Source organism: Thamnophis sirtalis, unplaced genomic scaffold (assembly GCF_051295495.1).
Source record: "Thamnophis sirtalis isolate CommonGarterSnake01/CBP01778 unplaced genomic scaffold, rThaSir2_p1.2 scaffold_7, whole genome shotgun sequence".
NCBI lineage: Eukaryota > Metazoa > Chordata > Lepidosauria > Squamata > Natricidae > Thamnophis > Thamnophis sirtalis.
In genome coordinates, this window is record NW_028261387.1 from 39,505,947 (window position 1) to 39,526,329 (window position 20,383).

At 39.6% G+C, this 20,383-nt stretch overlaps 1 protein-coding gene across 1 annotated transcript in view; it reads left to right on the plus strand.

Annotated features, from left to right (window-relative positions):
* The first annotated feature begins 819 nt into the window (after positions 1–819).
* PTCH2 (patched 2) overlaps positions 820–20,383 on the plus strand; it is a 76,828-nt gene continuing 57,264 nt past the window's right edge. The window contains exons 1-2 of the mRNA XM_087719760.1: positions 820–1,195; positions 2,480–2,672. Coding sequence (XP_087575886.1) covers positions 1,055–1,195; positions 2,480–2,672 — 334 coding nt within the window. The 5' untranslated portion in view covers positions 820–1,054. The remainder of the gene's footprint in view (positions 1,196–2,479; positions 2,673–20,383) is intronic.

A 20,383-nucleotide genomic window follows, 5' to 3' on the forward strand; every position in this document is an offset into this window, starting at 1 on the left:
CCTCACTACTTCTCTGGGCCCATAGGATTTAGAGAAAAGAGTTTTCTCTGTAGGGAAATAACAGTACTCTATACATGATTAAATCTTTCCTTTTGCTTATGATACTGCATAACTCCTGATGTAAGCACAGGACATTTTGCGCTGTATTTTGTCACTTAAATCATTCCTTCCAGTCACCACTCTATTCTTTCTCTTGTATGTCCTGTTGGCATTAATTCCAATTTGGATCCACCTATTACTTTTCCTGAAATCCATCAATCAAGTTCCCCTTTCCTAAAACTAAAAGTTTTATTCCTTTATTTTTTTTTCTTTCCTGCTCCAGAGTTCCTCGCCTCCTCCCTCCCCCCCCCGCAAGTTTGCAGCTGCCTCGATGTATCCAAACGTCCGCTTGCAATTACAAATAAAGGAGCTCGTTTGGATTGGGGTGGGGTGGGGGGAGCTGGGAAGGGACAACGGGCAGTATTTGAAAATCTGTGGAGCAGAATTCCTGTGTGGAAGGCAAGGCTCCCTCCCCCTGCCCTCATTGATTTGAGGCGGGGAGGAGGGAGGCGGGGGAGGCGCTGCCTGGGTGGTCTCTTCTCTCTCCACTTTGGTGAGCTGTTGCTTAGCAGCTAATAATAGGAGATGTTTGCGGAGTAATTTGCCTCTTCCTCGGCCAATGGGAACTGGAGCACTTTCCCATCAAACCAAACCTTCCTCCCCCCTTTCCTCTTTTCAGGATCTCGAAGGAGGCTGTTTGTTCCAAATGTTGGTGGGACGGGTTCCGAGGCGCACAGCACCGCCGGGCACCCGAGCGACTCTCCTCTCGCTCCCGGAGGCTGTGTGAGTGCTTTGCTCCCCCGTCTCCCGCCGCGCGTTGAAGGGCCACGCTGGGCGGCGCCGAGGGCGTCTGGGGTGCGCCCGCATGGCCCCGGATTCGCCCCCATAATGTTCGCATGGGATCCCCGCAGAAGCCATTCTGAAGCCTCGGACCCCGCACTTTTCTCTCGTGGATTACCGCTCTTGGGAAGCCGCCGGAGCTCCCTCGCTTCTCGTCCTCGTTCGACCCCGCACCATGGCTTCGGGTCAGCCGGTCCCCGGGAGCTGGGGCTTCTTTGGAGAGCTCCCGTCGTCTTACGCGGCCGCTGCCAACTCCGATCTCCTTCGGAGACCCAGCTATTGCCACGCAGCCTTTGCCCTCAAGCAAATCTCCAAGGTAAGGAAGCGGGACGGCGGCGCTTTTCCCACGGATGGGGAGGAGACGAGTGGGTAAAACTTTGGGGGTTCCTTCTCTTCAGGAGCAGTTTTGCAAAGGGGTGAAGGCGAAAGCAGCCCTCTTGGACGCGGGCGTGGGGGCTGCGTGATGGTAGATCCTCGAGGAGTCCCCCGGCTTGTTTTGGGGTGGGAGATGAAAGGAGGGGGCCGGTTCTCTAGAGACAGTCTGCTCTGGGGTCTCAGAAACTTGTTTATGGGAAGAGGGGAGACGAAGCAGAGTCTTCCTAGGGGGGGGGACTGTTCCTAAATGGGGAGCCAGGAAAGGCCTACTCCCGAAAATATGCCTGAGAGGATGGGAAGGGGATAGGAACAGGAGGACCCGCTGCTTGAGTGTGAGGAGGAGAAGGAGGATGGATTTTGCCTAGTCATGTGGAAAGAGAAGTCTATCGTGGTCAGACCTTCAGAATGAAACCACGGGGAGGACCAAGAGAGCTAACTGAGAGAAGGGTGGAAGAGGCTGAGGGAATGAGGTAAGACAAAAAGATGCAGCTGATAAATGGGGAGAAAAAGCTTACACCTCTTTTTCTCCCCTCTTTCCCTGGAAAGTATCTGGGAGTTAAGTTGACCAGATTCTTGACATTCTAGCTGCAATGAGGCTACAGACACCAAACAAGGAGCTTCAGATAAGAGCTGTGTTCAGGAGAAAGAGAAGGTGAGATTCCTTCTCTAAGCCATTATCTGGGTGAGACAACCCCACCAAGTCTTAACTGTAAACTTTACAGTGACTTCTCTCTCTCTCTCTCTCTCTTTTTTTGCATAGTAGCTACCCAAAGTATAAGTGTAGATGGACCCGTATCTAGAAGCATCAGTCACTAGTGCAGCAGCCTTTCTAAAACTTTGCATCCTTCAGGTGTGTTAGACTATAAAGCCATCACTTTCAACCAACACAACCTTAAATACAGTGTGTGAAGGTTATGGAGTACAGTCCAACGCATCTGGAACTGCACAAGGCAAAGGAAGGCTGAACAAACTCAAACTCATATCTTCAAACTAGAAGGGAAGAATCAGCAAGGAGATGAATAAGTTACTAGCAAATAGATTCAATTGAGGCCCTAGCAGATGACTATAGGGAAACACCTATGGCCCCAAATCTGTGAGTAAGATTTCACAGGAATGCTTTACTTAAAGCTAGTAAATCTTCCTGAACCCCAGTGCTAGCTAATCCTCAAACAGGATGTTCCATGTAAGGAAATCATTTTGGCTAACTTTCAGTTTTTCTCCCCAGGGTAAAGCTGTTGGCCAGAAAGCCCCACTGTGGCTGCGGGCCCAGTTCCAGGCTCTGTTGTTTACACTGGGCTGCTGGATCCAGCATCATTGTGGCAAAGTGCTTTTTGTGGGGCTGCTGGTCTTTGGGGCACTGGCAGTAGGGCTGCGAGTAGCCTCCATCGAAACTGACATTGAACAGCTCTGGGTAGAAGGTAAGTTTCTTCCTGGTTGATGTGACTGCTAGGAGGACTACATGTAGCATGGAGTGTGTTAGGGGTGAGATAAAAGTTGTCTAACACATTGGAAGAAAATTTAGTTTTGCTACCAGACAGCTCATATATATTTGAGCACAAAAATGAAAAGGAATTGTGTCCTGGTGTAATATGTATGTAAACTAGTAAAAACATTGCATCAATATTTTTTACTTTTATATAGAACAAAATAATTTTAGGACATTTCTTTGCATTACAACAGATAAACATTGATAGCAGATGTTGTAAAAGTATGGAATACAGGCTTTCTGTGTTTTATGGCAGTTATGTAGGCAACTTCAAAGTAAAAAAATAAATATGGGTTTTACTTCAGTATTGTTTGTTTTGTCACTTAAGACTGTTCCAGAGATTGTGTGGATAAAAGGTATCCAGAAGGTATCTGTTTTGAAGGTTTTAGTAACGAGATGCAACATATTAGGAACAGTTTCTGAAGTTTTGGGAAACCACAGATTTTGATGTTTACTTGTTTACTTATTTATTTATTACATTTTACTTTCTCTTTGAGAAACTTCCAAGTTGCTAGTCTGGCATATGAAGTATTATGCAGAGGCACACCTATATAGTTTAAGCAAAAGAGTTTTAGTTACCCATCAGGCCATTTTCTGATAAGAATGAAATTGTGGTTATTCTCTAGATTGACCTTGTGCCTAGGCCAGGAAATTTCTCTTTAATCTCAGGTTTGTTCAGAAACATTTAAATTAATCTGTTTTTTTTAAAAAAAACAAACCCTATGACTTAAAGCCACAAGTTTTAGGAAGCATATCTTACCCACAATCCATAGATTTATTAACTTTTTTTTTTTAAAGAGACAGTTTGACTCCTGTGCCAGATTTGTTCATAGGATAGTATGTTTGTGTATAAACTTTTCATTGCTGTTCTGCATTTGTGTTCCTGTGCACATTGTCTCATTGTAAGTTGTGTGCAATCCAGATTTCTGTCAGTGAAAATGCATTCTTCCACATATATGTATAGAGGATTGTGTGTTGTTGGTATGATTTATTTGGTTAGGGATTTTCTTTCTTTCACTGTGATATGTATTTGTGTTGGGGGGACACTAAAGGAGAATCATTGTACACATGTTGTGCACTGACAATAAAGGTTGAATTGAATGGAATTGAAATTCAAGTATAATTAGACCGATTGTCTCCCCTCATGGTTTTTCTTGCCACCAATTCCTGATGGGTTCATTACATTATTGATATTCAAACACTGAATTATCTTTTGAGGGTGATACTGAAGGAGTGAATAATTGCAGCCTGCAACCAAGGTGTCAGTTGCACTTTGGTTTGGATCCCACTCTCTGGCAACTGAAAATGAATTCAGGTTAAATGCAGTCAGCCCAAAACAATGGCATCATCCAGGAATACATCTTAATTTGATTTAAAAAATGATGTTTTAGGAAGTCCAGCATGCTAACTCTTTTAAAATTGCTGCTATTTCATCCTGTTCTTTCCCTTCCATCCACTCCCTTGCAATCTTCTCCCTTCCAACTCCAGGTTGTGCTGAATTTTCACACCCTGGGACTTATTTATTTATTTATACTTTTTTTTTTTTGCAAGCAGCCTGGGAGCTTTCCAAGAGCAGATGTTTCTCTGTGATGACTGTCAGCGATCTTTGGCGTTCCACACCTCCTCCCCCTGCACAACCCAAACTCCATGTGTGGTCCTAAACTACTCTTGGATTTTGTTCAACAATAAAGGCAACTTTACTGTTCCACCCTCCCACTCCCTTTTAAATAAAACCACTCTCACATGAATGCCAGTAAAGTTTACCCACCTGTTTCACACTCTGAAAGGGGATTGGAAAGAAAAGAAAATATCTCAACCTTAGCCTTTTCCCCTCCCCTATTTCTTGCCTCTGTGTGATAGAGTCTCATGGCAAAAGGAGATCCATCAAAAATCTGCAGCTGTTTAAACATTTAAAGATGGGAAATACCCTTTTTTAGTAATCAACACATCTTAGTCCAAATCAAGAACCTCCCCTGAGAACCTACAGAATTAGGTTTGTTCTTACTGTTTGGCCATTGACAGTTTGCTCAGTTTTTATGATAGGATTCTTCTTTGGTGCTTGTCCCAATGTTGAGTTGCTGCTTGCAGGATCTAGGGCTCAGCTTTGAGTGCTGCTAAGAAGAGAACCTATGCACAGTCTTAAAAGAAATTCTCACTGATGCCATTTTGAATAGATACTTCTCAACACCATAGGTTGTGTATTACAGCAAATGATTGTGCTTGTACTTCAGTGAAATGCAATGTTTATCAGTTGACTAGCATTTGCCACCCACTGTTTTGAGGTATATTGTTGTGGATAGCTATGTGCTAGGAAATTTGGATACAAAAAGTTGGCATACGGATGGAAGTAAGAGAAGATTTCACCTATATATCTCCTTTCCTGCTGTTCCTCCATCTTCTATTCTATAAATATGGTTATAAATCCTTTTGGTAGTTAAAACACAGTTTTTTCCCCTTGGAAATAAGTACTCATGTGAAAGTGCTGCATTGAATTCTGCATTCTTTTCTGTAGTTATTGTGGGTCTCTTGAACATAAGTTGGTTATCAACATACTGATTTCTAAATTTTCCAATGTTACCTCCAAGCTGATTATTTATAGTGCTGTGCACAGAATACAAAACAGTATTTGGGTTCATGACTGAATTTGACATATGCTTCATCCTTTGTCATCATTGGTTTGGTTTGAGAAAAGCCCTAAATAGGCATATCTCGGACAGTGAGAGGAAAACTTTTTCTGCATTTCAGAGATTGGCAAGGCTGAAACCAAAAATAGATAGACCAGAGTTGAAAGTGGGTGTGTTCCTCTTCCCCCCCCCCTTTTTTTGGCAACTCTCTTTTCCCATTTTCTTGTCTTATCCGCCTCTTCTTTCCTCATATAGATGTAATTCTTAAGGGAAGAATAAATAATTCATGCCAGACATCAGAACTAGTTGCTGTCTGGTGGTGATCGTGTTTTCTTTTCTGTATTTTGGGTTTTTCCCTCAGTCTTTTTCTCTTCCCTAAACCTCCAGATTGAACTCTGGGCTCATCCACATATTGAAAGTAGCCTGTGGATCTCACAGCACAGATTGTTAGCCCTGATCTAGGGAGAGGCTTCTTTTATCCTACTGTAGTATAATTCTTTTTGCCGGTTCATATCAATGGCAACTTCTCAGAATTTATTTCATCAGTACGTACAGGTAGTCCTCGACTTATGATACAATTGCACTCAAAATTTCTGTTGCTAAGTGAGACCTTTGCTAAGTGAGGTTTGCCCCATTTTACAATCTTTCTTGCCACAGTTATGAAGTGAATCACTGCAGTTGTTCAATTAGTAAAACAGTTGTTAAGTGAATCTTCCTTCCCCATTGACTTTGCTTGTCTTAAGGTTATAAAAGGTAACCCCAGGATATGACAACTATTATGAATCAGCTGCCAAATGTCTGAATTTTGATCATGTGACCATGGGGATGCTACAGTGGTCATAAGTGTGAAAAATGGTCATAAGTCACCTTTTCCAGTGCTATTTGAATGGTCACTAAGTGAATTGTTGTAGGTTGAGGATTACCTGTATATTACAATGGATATGGGAATCATCCTTCAAATGTAACTTCTGCCCAAAACATTGGTTCTGAAAGCACAAAATGTTCAGTCCATCGCATGGGGTGTCAAACTGGCAGCCTACGGGCTGGATGTGTCACGTGCAGGCCACGCTCACCCCAGCTCCACAAATGAGAAAAACGTCATGGGACAGCAACATGACGCAGCAAGTTTGACACCCGTGGTCTATAGTGTCTATGAGAATGATGGCAGAGACTAAATAAAGAACTATAAAGAATATAGCTCTTGTAGCAATCAACATCACATCTGATGTTCTTCTAGTCATCAAAATAATCATGGCTGTCTCCTGTTTTTGCATACTGTTCCTCTTTAGATTCCTTCCACCTAATTATTCAATATGCAATGTTGTTATAAATTACCCTTCCTTAGTGTGTTACTATTCAGAGTGCAACTCCTGTCATTCTTAACCATGATTCCTAACACACAAGAAGAATAACAGATTGGAAAAGATTTGGTGTAGATACAAGTGTAGATAAGACCTGCCATCTCCACCTTTTGGTTTGTATAGTGTAGATATGATTTTCCTAACCTAAAAGCACTAAGGCCCTCATCTTGAGGGCATTATTTCTTTATTTCAGAACTGAATGATATGAAGGGATAACAATTGATTGGGAATGGTAGCAGGAAAACATCTATTTAAAACATTTCTGCAAGCCATGTCTTTTGGTCTGTAAGAATGTTTGAGACAAAGCAACTACCAAATTAAATTAATGTTCTTGAACTATGAATGGTTTAAAAGATTTTGAGGTTGTTAAATCTTTTGTGGTTTATTCTGGAAAAAGATCAAACCATTATTTGTTTTTAATAAAATAACTTTTTCTAGTGCTGATATCTTAAATGACTCAAAGGCAGAAGGCATTAATGATATCCTGGGTGGACTTTTTCCATGGAGCTAAGGATACACCAAGTTCATACTTCTTTTAGGTGGACATTTTTCTCCTCGAATATTGAGCACAAATGATTTTGACCAATTTTATGCATTGAAATGTGATTTTAGTAGTGAAAGGTCAAGCTTTTGCCTCATAGCTTAGGAGGTTGAGCTTTTTTCCTCAACTCAATTTTTACTGAAAAGTCATTTTTGGACACATTAGGATGTGTTTTTTATGCATTAAAAACCCTCAGAATATTTTCCAAAGAACTACTGACAATTAAGATACTGTAAAAATATTCCATGAGCAACATTTAGGACTGGCATCTTATAATTAGAAATGTGATAAAACAATAGTATTGACATTTGCAAATATTCTGGAGTAAGAAACATGAGTTTATATCTATCCCACAAACTAGCATTTTAAATTTGAATCTTTCTTTTTTCAATCTCTTGCATCTTTCTATGTATGATTGGTGGGTGGGTGATTATAGCCTGATAATAACATCCAGATTAGAAAGAAAAAACTGGCATGGAATTGAAATCATAAATAATATGCTTTTATTTAATATGAACTGATGAATGAGTTTCCAGAGGCTTTCTCAAGTTTATATACTGTACTCTGTCATATATTACAGGTATTTATTACAGTGAATAATCCTAAATACTTGAACCTGCACACTTTCCTGAAAGCTCATGGCATCCCCCACCCCCCACCCCACCCCCGGGGCCTGGATTTTAGGTTATTTTTTTCTTGTCACATGGTCTAGGCAGCTTTATAAGGCTCCACTAAGAATCAACAGACGGGAATACCATAGTAGTATCTTCACTCACAAGTAAACTAAGGCTTATTTAACATAAATGTAAAAATCCAGGTGATAATCTTTGTCTGGCTTGTATTACTTTAAACTACATGTGGGAGCTTGCAGAAGTGCTCCTCTGTTTTCCAAACACTCTTCTAGATTAAAAAAAAACTTGCATATCAGAAAGAATGCTCTAAATCATTCTTTTCCTTGAAATGTTCATTTTCTGTTTGTAGGATTTGTTTGTGTGTATGGAAGATTATGTGACTCCTGATCTGTGGCATGAAGGGTATAGTCCTGAAACACATTTACCATCATTTGGTGAGAACTAAGCTTAAAAAGTTGGGTTTTTTTTTTAGCCAATTCCCCATGCTAATTACTGTAGTAGCATTCCAACAGCTAAAATATTTTATTTTCTAGTTAAGACCTATAGAATTTCAGACAGTTCACTAACAATGTTTGGATTAAGCCAAAAAGGAATTTATCTCAGTTTATAAATAATATTTTTTAAATTAGCATCTGTATTTTGGAATTTCAGAGCAAGAAAGGAACCTCTTAATGTTCAGTGTACAAAATACTAAACATGAGTAGTACTGATAGTGATAGTCCTAACCACCAGTTTCATGCTAGAGAAAAACTGATAGTGATGTCAAGGGGATTGGTTGGAAGCCCTTATAGGTTAATATCTTTGATGGCACTTGCCAGTTGGCGTAGTTATATCCATGGTAGACTGCTCAGTAGGGATTAAATCAAAAGCTTGGGGCTTGGAAACAAGCAAGTATTATGGAGGCAAAAGGTCATGGCTGATTTATAGGCCAGGGTGACCTCAAAGAAGGCAGGTTTAATTTTTAACTAGAATGTTTTAGTGTAGCTGGCCGCAGGGCTTTTTTAAAGGTTGCTGCTACTGGATGATTATTTTGGCAGACTAAACGCATTTATCCCGCATTCTCCAGTGTGCAAAAGGTAAGAAAAAAATATGGAAGGCTTTTTGCCCATTCTTATTAAGTGGACAAGAATAGGAAAAAAAACAGATGAAGAAATGCTAGTTACCCAGAGATCTGGAAAGTGCTATTGAACAAACAGGTGTTTATTGTTCTAAAATGGTGGACAAGATTCTTCTGACCTTGAATATCTTGTTTCCATATCTTGCATATGTCCGGACAGATTAAATGATAGTTGTGTTTCCTGCTCCAGGAGTTACATCAGTGGTGGAGTTTTTTTGTTTTTGTTTTGCTGTGGATCTACCTCTTAAATAGGATCATTCAGTGAAGATTGATTTTCTTTTAATAGTCAAAATCAAATGATTTAATTGACCCAGTAAATTATAGATGAGGTGATAGCATATTTTATCCTGTAGACTGGGATAGAAGAAATCCTAGATTCAGTTCTTGCTTGGAGACATAGAAAGGGGCTAGTAACACAGGAACAAGTTAACTGGTGTGTTTGAATATAGTATCTGACTTGGGACAGAATAAGAGGAAGAAAGATTCTGAGATTTGGATATTCCTGGAATATACAAACTTGAACTGTTAACTCCATTCTCTCCGATCTAACATCTCTTTATGTGATGTTCAATGAAGAATGCCTGAACTATTTGAAAGAATTGTGTATATAGAGTGCTGAGACTGAAACAGAAGATACATATTCATTCAGAGAGAACTGATGTTTGATGGAAGCAGATTTAGCCTGACGCCTCTGCATATGGGATGAATGAAGCTATCTTTGAATTAGATCAGACCACAGGATATTTGTGATTGGAGATGAACCCCATCAAAGTGGGCAATTTGAAGAATGTTAGATAGCCCATCTTATGTTCAATTAGGCTTTTCTACTATAGCCAGTCTTGTGAACAGATAAATAAACTGTAACTGTGGGGTCTGCATACCTCACTCATAAGAGCAAATAAACAAGCCCCCAAGGCAGCTGAATGCAGAGGCCAAGGGGCTTCAATGTATATGTGTAAGTAATATTCTTGGGTGGGCAGCAGAGGTGGGTGGCCTACTGGCTAGCTGAAGGCTCTGAATGACTTTGGTGCTGATAAGAGAGAAGAAGGAAAAATCTGAAAAGGGTAGGAGCCATGGGTGAGATGGATGACATAGGCTGAAGTGTACTTTTCATAGTGTTAGGCATTTGTGTTTCATAGATGCAAAGAAATTGGAAACCGAAATTGAGATAACATGATTGACCGCATGAAGTATATATAGATTTTGAATAGCCAACATGAAGTTTATTATTAAACAGCAAACTGAAACATATGCATAAAAAAGCATATCTCAAAATGCTGTGAAGCATCAGGATCCTGCAAATACCAAAGAAATTAGGTAATTCGTGGCAACAGGCTACAAAGAATTATCACACATTCTCAAAATTCTATAGAAAATGCCTTGTTTACAAAAGAAAACCCAGATTGTCAATTCTTTTCTTTCTTATATTAAAGAAGTATCCTTAATTTAGACAACCAATGTATACTTATAGATAGGCCAATCACTCTACTGAAATGACAGCTCGCCCACAACAATAATTACATGAATTTCCTTTTGTGATAATTTAAGAAAATAAGTTACTTCCATAATAATCTTAGCCTGCATTCAATATCAGCTTTTACAGAAAGATCATTTGAGAAATTTAATTTGAGATTCACAAATCCAATTAAAGTACATGCATGGAGAATGAAATAGTTTATTTAATTAATTTACATGATCACCCGTCTCACATATGTGACTCTGGGTCAAACAAAATCAAATTATATTGAACTTTGTAAATAAAAAATAAAGAATAATGTTAAAAATACTAAGGAAGAAAACATTTTCCTTGCTTGCCAATAAGATATTATTTTATATCTGCAGTACAAAGTAATATTAGTGGTATTAATCTCAGAAAAAGAATAATGTTGGCAATTAAACGGAGTGTTTAAAGATTTCAGGAAAAGCCAATTTAAAGTTCTCATGCAAAATAATTATTTTTTGCCCATTACTAATAACAGCTCTGACAGTTACTTGAATTGATTCATTCTAGAGAATGAAAGTGTTTTCAGATGCACTCTAAAAACAGAAATATAATGACAAACAAAGAAATTATCCACTATCTTCCAAATCTGTTTTGTTTTCTGCCTTTGCTTTGACATTTGCTCTAAGAAGCATCTTCTAACTGTGATGGCCTGCTTTGAAAGGATCTTTCTTTCCTCAGACTAGCTGAAACTTGCTAGAGTTGCCACTCAGGCTGTTTCAGTTTTCCAAAGAATTGAAAGATTGGGGGAGGAAGAAGCCTTTTGGGGGGAGGCAGCTGAACAAGAGAAAAGAAGTAGGAAGGACAAGTTAAAATAAAAATGGGCTCTCTCTCTCCACCTTGCTCATATGCTTGGAAATGTGGAATCAAAATTTTAAGGGATAGGTGTGAAAAAATGTTTAGCTTTTTTTTAAATGTTATTTTATTGGCAAGGGGCTAACTATAGGACAGAAAATGGAGAGAGCAAAAAGGAGAGAGGAGTGTTATTCTCTGGTTCATCCTCCCCGCTTGGAAAAGTGGTCTGAGTTCAAAAAATTCATTTCTTGCCTGAATGAAGGCAGCAATGTGGAAAAATTTGACCATTCAGAGGGGAATGAATGTATGTTTCAACCCCACATTAAGTCACATTAGCAGGCAGTGGAGTGCTTAATGTGGGCATTTTTCACAGGGCCAACAGAGGAGATGATTAGCATAATTAGTCCAGGCAACTCTATACATATGGAAATGCCAAATGCGTAAATGCCAACACCAGTGGAAATTTATGTCAATGCTGACAAGAGTCTTAGCAGTGAATGGCTCCCAACTGAATCTCTTTTTAGCCCTCTTTCGGGGGGTCGGGCCTTCCCCATATCTTTGGCCAAGGCTCCTTCAGGCCATTCCTCTCCCCGCTCGCCCCCTCCACACTGGGAACCTGAGCCCTTTGCATTTCTGGTAAATAAAGACATTAATTTAGGCCTGGAATAAACAAAAGGGCAAGCCGAGCCTGGGGATTGGGGAGTAGGCCTCAAACAGGCCTTTCACTGCTCTTCTTAAAGCCCGATCCCCCGCCTGCTCTGCCAAGCACTCAGCACCCCTCCCCTTGTTTATTTAGCAAGCAGCCTGGCGTCTCTGTCTTTGTCCCCCATTCGGTTTGTTAGAGAACAAGCACCAGGGGATGCAGCACATCTCCCCCTACCTCAAACTGTTTAGCCCCAAGCGGTTAGCTTAATAGGGTGCCCAGGCACCCTTTCTTCTCTTGATGGAGGCAACCAAGGAACAGGATCCTGTCTGAATGTGTTTTGACAGCAGTAGGCAGCTAGCGGCCGGCTGGCCTTTCAGAGCAACCAGGACAGGTAAAAATGGCTCTTTTAGCCTGCCCCCAGCGAGACTTCCTCCTGAGCAGCATGGCTCCTTTCATAGCTGCCTTAATCCAGCTAATCCGCCCCTCAACACTTTGAAGGTGGCCCATGGCATGTGCGTGCTGCTTGCTCTGTGCAGGGGAAGCTGCAAAAAAAACAAAAAAACAAAAAAAAACAGATTCAGCTGCCATCTCTCTCTCTCTCTCTCTCTCTCTCTCTCTCTCTCTCTCTCTCTCTCTCTCTCTCTCTCCCTCTCTCCCTCTCTCTCTCTCCCTCTCTCTCTCTCTCTCTCTGTCTCTCTCTCTCTGTGTGTGTGTGTGTGTGTTGCCCCTCCACTATCCTTCTTTCTATTTCAGGTCAGCCAAGAAATCATATCCCCACATGGAACTGGAGGGGACACAGCTGTCCCCTTGATCTCCATTATTGGCTGCATTATTCAGTTAATTGCTGATAGGAGTAATCATGGATTAAGCCAAACATAAACTGTCCATGCTGGGGCCTTATTTTCACACTGGCTCAAGTCTAAGTCCATCTAGACTGGTTTTCTACTTCTTATAAGGCAGCTTCTAATTGTTATTGAGGAGTTTCCTAGTACTGTAGTGACCAGATATGGGGTAATTTTGCCTGCATAAAGGCTTCAACCAGACTTAGGCAGTGCAAAATATTCTTCAATCCTTTAAGAAACAAGTTGACAAGTTTCATAATAATTAAAGTCTGTAAACCAAAATAAATCTTACAGGATTGGAGTGAAGACAAAATATATAATATTTCCTAAAAATTGTCATTTGACACATTCTTGTATTAGGCAACAAGTTTATACTACATAGCATTGATACCTAATATTAAGACTAATATTTTAGTTTAGTCATATATAAAGCAAAAAAAAAAAAGATTCATCATGAATACCACTATTCATAATATTTAATCCTAAGGCATTTCCTTCAGTTATATTTGTTTTTTATTATTTTTCGTTCTTCCCAGCCCAACCCAACAATAGAAGTACATTATGAAAACGGAGCTTAGGTTTGTGTATGTCTGTCTGTCCATCCACTAGATAACTCTCAAAATGCAACAGAACAAAACCAAATTTGGCAGCAGAAGTCAGCAGAAAAAGATTTAGCTCTATAATGGGCCGCATTTAGTCAGAGGTTGTGAAGGAGAAAAAATCCCCAGGGAGAAGCATTTGGGCAGTAGCTTGGCATATTACTGTATATAGATTCCTCCTTTCCAAACTACAGAGTCCTTCCTCCTTATCATATAACTCAGGATGGAGTATATGTGAAGCAGTGACGTGCGGTGATCTTTATGGCTGGTGAGGCAGCAATTTTCTTAGACTTGTGGACTTCAACTTCCAGAATTCCACATCCAGGCATGCTCAGTTCCGATTTAAAGCGACAGCATTTTCCCCCCTTGCAAAGTAAGTTTTCCCATTCTTTTTCTTCTCCCTCCCCCTCCTTCCTCCCTCCCTCTCTCCCTCCCTCCCCCCTCTCTCAAACAGACACACGCACACAGAGAAGTTGGATCCCTCTCTCACTCACTCACTCTCAAACAAACACAAACACAGAAGTTGGATTGGATATATTTTCCAACAGCTTGAAAGCAGCTCCTCTGCCCTACCCCCCCACCCTCCCCTGCTGTCTTCCGATCGGAATCTTTGATTGCAGGTGAAGCCACGTTGCCTTTTCAAACTTGTAATCAGTGAAGCTGGGCTTATATACTTTTATCCAGCTGTGTGTGTGTTTGAAAAGGCAACGTGGTTCTGCATGCAATCAAACTTTTTGAATTCCTCTCCCCTCCCCACACACGCACCTTTTCCAGCTGTTTCAGAGAGCATTTCAACTCTGCTTTTGCCTGCCATCATGAAAAGAAAAAAAAATGTAAAAAGAGAAAGGCCACAGTTCTGAGTCAGACTGAGCTAGTTGCTCCCAGAGAACTCTAAAAAGCCTCTAAAAATGCCCTCTACAGGAGGCGAGAGAACACGTGCCTCCTTTGCATAAGGAATTTTAACCCTTGCTTAACTCTGCTCAAGTGATCATAAAGCTAGAATAAAGGAGGCCCATAGTTCTCTTGCCTCCCACTGCAGTTAAGCACTAAGCAGAGTCATCCACTGTGACTCTGTCAGCAACTACCTTAGCCTTTTTCCTTTTAATTATTCTTTTCTTTTCCTCATGACACTGGTGAGGCCCCGCCTCCCCTGCCTCCCCTGACTACACGTCCCTGATGTGAAGCAACCTTCATAGTGCACACTTGCACATCATAACACAGGCAAATGCACACAGTGGCAATACATATATAAGCCTCCTTCAGTAAACCAAACTATCCATTCATAGAGGAGCACCACATATGGACTTACTCTGTTAAACTGTCGCATCCCACAAAAAGGTGCCACACATATGGACACACCTTATTTAATATTTGGAAAAAAGCAGATGTATATACTCATGGACAAAATAAGTTGCTACATAAGAGAGAACAAAATACATATGTTTCCTATGCTGCTGGTAAAGGATTTGAAAAGAATTCCAGAAACTATGTTCTGCATGCTTTTCCTATTTTTGTAAATTTAAAACATTCGCTTTATTTCTCTTCTAAATAAGAAGGGAAACCGGTAAGATCATGTGCTTTTAAAAATGATCTGTTAGGATCTTGCAATGTATAACAATGAATACAGATGTCAATATTGTAAGTTAGTATGAGACTACTCTCATCGCTTTTGGCCTTTAATGCAATATCTTCTCTAGATCCCAGCACAAAACATTTGTGCACAGTTATGATGATAACATCAAAAACCTTTTCAGATCCCAAAATATTAAACTCCAAAATATGCAATTGAAAAAAATGTACAAGGTTTTTGAATGGTAAAAAGTAAGCAAGCTAGCTAAATCCAGGAATAAAGAGCAAAAAAGAATATGTTGGTTGCAGATACTTGATGACCAAATGTAGGGAAGCCAATTTTAGCCTAAGGAAAAAAAGCAGTATTTCCTGATTTTGCATTTTTCTATGTTTACCCAAGTTAAACTTTCACAAACTTTTAATGAGAGTGCACTTGGGCTTTGGCAAAGCCTTTATAAATATGAAAAATTAATTTACTTTGTCTTCAAAATACAAATTATCTTGTTTACACACTCTGTTTAATATTTTTCTTTTATTTATATTGTGAACTCTTTGTTATTCTGGTAAGTTATTTATTTAAAACATTTATATAGCAGCCCATCATGTAACAAACTCTGGGTGGCTCACAACCAAAAAAAATAAAACACCATTCTTTACAATTAAAAATATTATAGTAAAGCCATAAGACTGGCACCATAGCTGAATTATTCCATACAGCTCACAACAAGTTCATCTCAACTATTGCAGCATTTGAAGGAAAAATCCATGTCTTGAGTGCTTTTTGGAAAGTTAAAAGGGTGGGGACCTGCCAAACATCAGTGGGAAAGGTGTTCCATAGATAAGGTGACCAGATTTTCAGATTGGTAAAGAGGGACACCATTGACCGGGGGGGGGGGGGGGGCTTGATTAAAATGATTTTATGGAGCAACAAAAATTTTAATACAACGCAAACATAGTATTGTAATATATTTTTAATTTCAACATAACTACAATTTAACAATATAATACATTTATTTACATTTATATTTATTAAATATATTTACAAAAATTATGTACAATATTATTTTATTCTTTGGCATATTTCTCACTTGAGTGAATTTTTTTTAGTAGCTTGCTGTTGTTGTTTAAAAGGTCATGAAATTTTTCACAAGAATTTGTTAAATTATATTTCACACATAAAATGGCTTTCAAAGTCTCAACACTTAATTGTGATTTTTCTGATGTCCACACTTTATTTACCGTGGAAAAAATGCGTTCAGACGCAGCAGACTATTTAAAAAAAGATTCTATCCAAAATACAAAATACCAGCTGCAGTTATTCACTTAAGAACTGTGGCAAGAAAGGTGGTATAATGGGCTTAGTGACCAAAGTTACAATGGCAATGAAAAAAGTGACTGATGATCATTTTTCACACTTAGCAACCATTTTCACACTTAGCGATCGTTGCAGCATCCTCATGGTCACGCGATCAAAATTTTGATGTTTGGCAACGAATGAAAAATGGTCATCAGTCACTTTTTTCAATGCCATTGTAACTTTGGTCACTAAGCCCATTATACCACCTTTCTTGCCACAGTTCTTAAGTGAATAACTGCAGCTGATAAGTTAGTAACATAAGTAAATCTGGTTTTCCCATTTGACTTTGTCAAAAGGTGATTATATGACCCAAGGACACTGAAAACATCATCAATATGAATCTGTTGCCAAACATCAAAATTTTAATCGGGTGACCATGAGGATACTGCAATGGTCGCTAAGTGTGAAAATGGTCGCTAAGTGTGGGAAATGGTCATCAGTCACTTTTTTCAATGCCATTGTAACTTTGGTCACTAAGCCCATTATACCACCTTTCTTGCCACAGTTCTTAAGTGAATAACTGCAGCTGGTATTTTGTATTTTGGATAGAATATTTTTTTAAATAGTCTAAGACAATTTAAAAAAAGAATCCACACAGAATAAATTGAAGTAAAACATTTCAAACTATTCCACAGAGAATAAATTGAAGTAAAACTATTTTAAAAAATTCTATGCACAATACATTTCAAAGTATTGAGTGTAGAATTTTTAAAAATGGTTTCACTTCAATTTATTTTGGATAGAATCTTTTTTTAAATAGTCTAAGACAATTTAAAAAAAGAATCCACACAAAATAAAACTATTTAAAAAAATCCTATGCACAATAAATAAAATATTATTTTGAAATACATTAAAAAAATAAAAGAAAAAAACCCGGCTCACTCACCAGCAGGCAGAATTAGCAGAACTCCGATGCGATGAATCCTCGCAGCATGGATGGAAGCAACAGGGAGCAGGCAAGCCTAGCTTTCCCCCCTGCCCCCATCTCTACACCTGCTTAGTGACCCTAGCCTTGTAGTCCCTCCACAGTCCAGTGTCTTACCTGTTCCTGCTGCCTCTCTGCCTGCCTGCTCCCTGTTGCTTCAATCCATGATGCGAGGATCCATCGCATCGGAGTTCTTCTGATTCTGCTTGTTGGTGAGTGAGCTGGGTTTTTTTCTTTTATTTTTTTAATCAGCAGAACTCCGATATGATAGATCTCGCAGCAATGGATGGAAGCAACAAGGAGCAGGCAGGCAGAGAGGCAGCAGCTGTAGGAACAGGTAAGACACTGGACTGGACTGTGGAGGGACAACAAGGCTAGGGTCACTAAGCAGGTGTGGAGAAGGGGGCGGGGGGGAAGGCTAGGCCGCGGCAGCTACTGCCAGCCAGCCCGCAGCCTTGCTAGGCTAGGGAAGGCCTTCCCTTGGGAAGGCTAGGCCGCAGCAGCTACTGCCAGCCTGCGGCCTTGCTAGGGAAGGCCTTCGCAAGTGAAGGCCTTCCCTTGCAAAGGCTAGGCTGCCGCCGCCCACCCGAAGCCTCCTGAGTCCCACTGTCGGAGTTGCTTACCTGAAACAGCAGAAGGCGAAGGCGAAATGGAAGACTTGAGCAGCATGAAACTTTTAAACTTAAACTTTTCTGCCCCCAGCCCGCTCACTGATTGGCTGGAGTCTGGACTCCAGCCAATCAGTGAGCGGCAGGCTGGGCTGCCTTGGTGCGAATGGGCGGGGGAGAGAGAGAGTGAGCTGCAACGCGGCAAAAATGGGGGAGCGAGTGAGGGAGCGAGAAGGCGCCAAAATTAAAAATGAAAAATCGGGACATTTTGATAATGATGCGGGACCCGGGACAAATTGTAGAAAATCATGACTGTCCCGCCAAAATCGGGACATCTGGTCACCTTATTCATAGACCAAGGATTGCCATGGAAAAGCCATGTTTCCTAGGTCCCATAAGATGGCATCATTTTAGGAGTGGGCTAGGAACATGTGCATGTGATAGGAGCATGTAGTAGAACAGGCAGATGTCCTTGGAGAGAGACCGTCCCATAAAGATCATGTCTTAGAATAAGGTGACCAGACGTCCCGATTTCAGCGGGACAGTCACGATTTCTAACAATTTGTCCCGTGTCCCGGGACGTTTTTAAAAGTCCCGATTTTCTGGCTTCATGTTGAAAGCCCAGTGGATTTGCTTAAGAAATCCTAACCAGGGCAAGACAAAAGACACCCTGTCTAATCCCTCTCTCTGTCTCAGTACTTTCATTGAAAATAAAACGTTAAAGCAAGAAAACGGACACCACCACCCCCGCCCTTTTACCTACTTTTATAAGAAAAAATGACCCAGCACCCTAGAGCTCCAGGGAATACTTGGCTAGAGAAGTAAGGACTGTTTCTTCCTGGATTTTCCGGAGGGGAGGGGCACGGAGGTTGGAAGTCTGCTTGTGTGGAAAAAATGGTGGCAAAGTTTCTTTGAAAAATATTTCCCTGGAACTAATTTCACCATTTTAATTTGCTCAGTTCTTTGTATTAACATCTATATCATTCTGGATTGACCTGGAGTGCTCACTTGTGCCTGCTGGTAAGTGAGCTGGGTTTTTTTCTTTTATTTTTTAATGTATTTAAAAATAATATTTTATTTATTGTGCATAGGATTTTTAAAAATAGTTTTATTCTGTGTGGATTCTTTTTTTAAATTGTCTTAGACTATTTAAAAAAAGATTCTATCCAAAATAAATTGAAGTGAAACCATTTTTAAAAATTCTATGCACAATACTTTGAAATATATTGTGCATAGAATTTTTAAAAATAATTTTACTTCAATTTATTCTGTGTGGAATAGTTTGAAATGTTTTACTTCAATTTATTCTGTGTGGATTCTTTTTTTAAATTGTCTTAGACTATTTAAAAAAGATTCTATCCAAAATACAAAATACCAGCTGCAGTCATTCACTTAAGAACTGTGGCAAGAAAGGTGGTTGGTATAGTGACCAAAGTTACAATGGCATTGAAAAAAGTGACTGATGACCATTTTTCACACTTAGCGACCATTTTCACACTTAGCAACTGTTGCAGCATCCTCATGGTCATGTGATCAAAATTTTGATGTTTGACAACATTTACAATTTATATTTGTAAATTGTAGTTATGTTGAAATAAAAAAAAAGTACAATACTATTTTTGCATTGTATGAAAAATTTTGTTGCTCTGTATAACATTTTTAATCAAGCCCCCCCCCCCCTCCGGTCAAAGGTGTCCCTCTTTACCAATCTGAAAATCTGGTCACCTTAGGCTAGCACTATGATAGAAATGATAATTTTAATCAATCAAGTGACAGTTCGTAGAGATTTAGCTAGAACAAATCTATTTCTATAAAATTATAAGGATTTTCTCTGACTTTTATGGAGATATGGTATGCTTGAGTTAATACCACTTATCAATCAAATGGAATTAGATGCGCTTTACAAGTGCTTTAATTTTGTGGTTGTTTATGGTTTGTGTTATGTTTGATGGCTGCAATACCTAGAATGCTAAAAGGTTTTGTGTCCAAGGAAAATTTTTGATTTCTTTTCCACTAAATCAATGTCTTCTGAAAGCTTCATCTGGATATATTTTCCTTTAAATAGGGAAATTTCAACAAGCGGCAGTAGGGATCGGTGCTCTAGACGATTCTGGACAAAAGGAGTAGTTTCCTCAAGATTCATACAAATATAATGTACATACAAATATAGGCAATCTCACAGAATATAGGCATTTTAGGCAACTGGCAACTGGTAACTCCAAATATTTTGTGACTGAATCTTTCCCATTCTGTTGCTGAATATAATTGGACAGTATTGCTTTAGCAGAATTAAGAATTTAAAGTAGAAATGCTTTTCTCTTTAGTACACCTTTTGTTTTAAGCTCTGTAAACTGAATGATGCCAGTATTAGGAGCGCTATATTTTTCCATAAAGTTTTAGTTGCCTTGAGAAAATCCTGACTTTTCACTGAAAAGTACATCAAATGCTTTAAAATGTAGCTGGTTTCTCCCACTTCTCTGGAACATCTATTTATTCATGGAGTGTGTCTAAGCAAAAATATTTGTG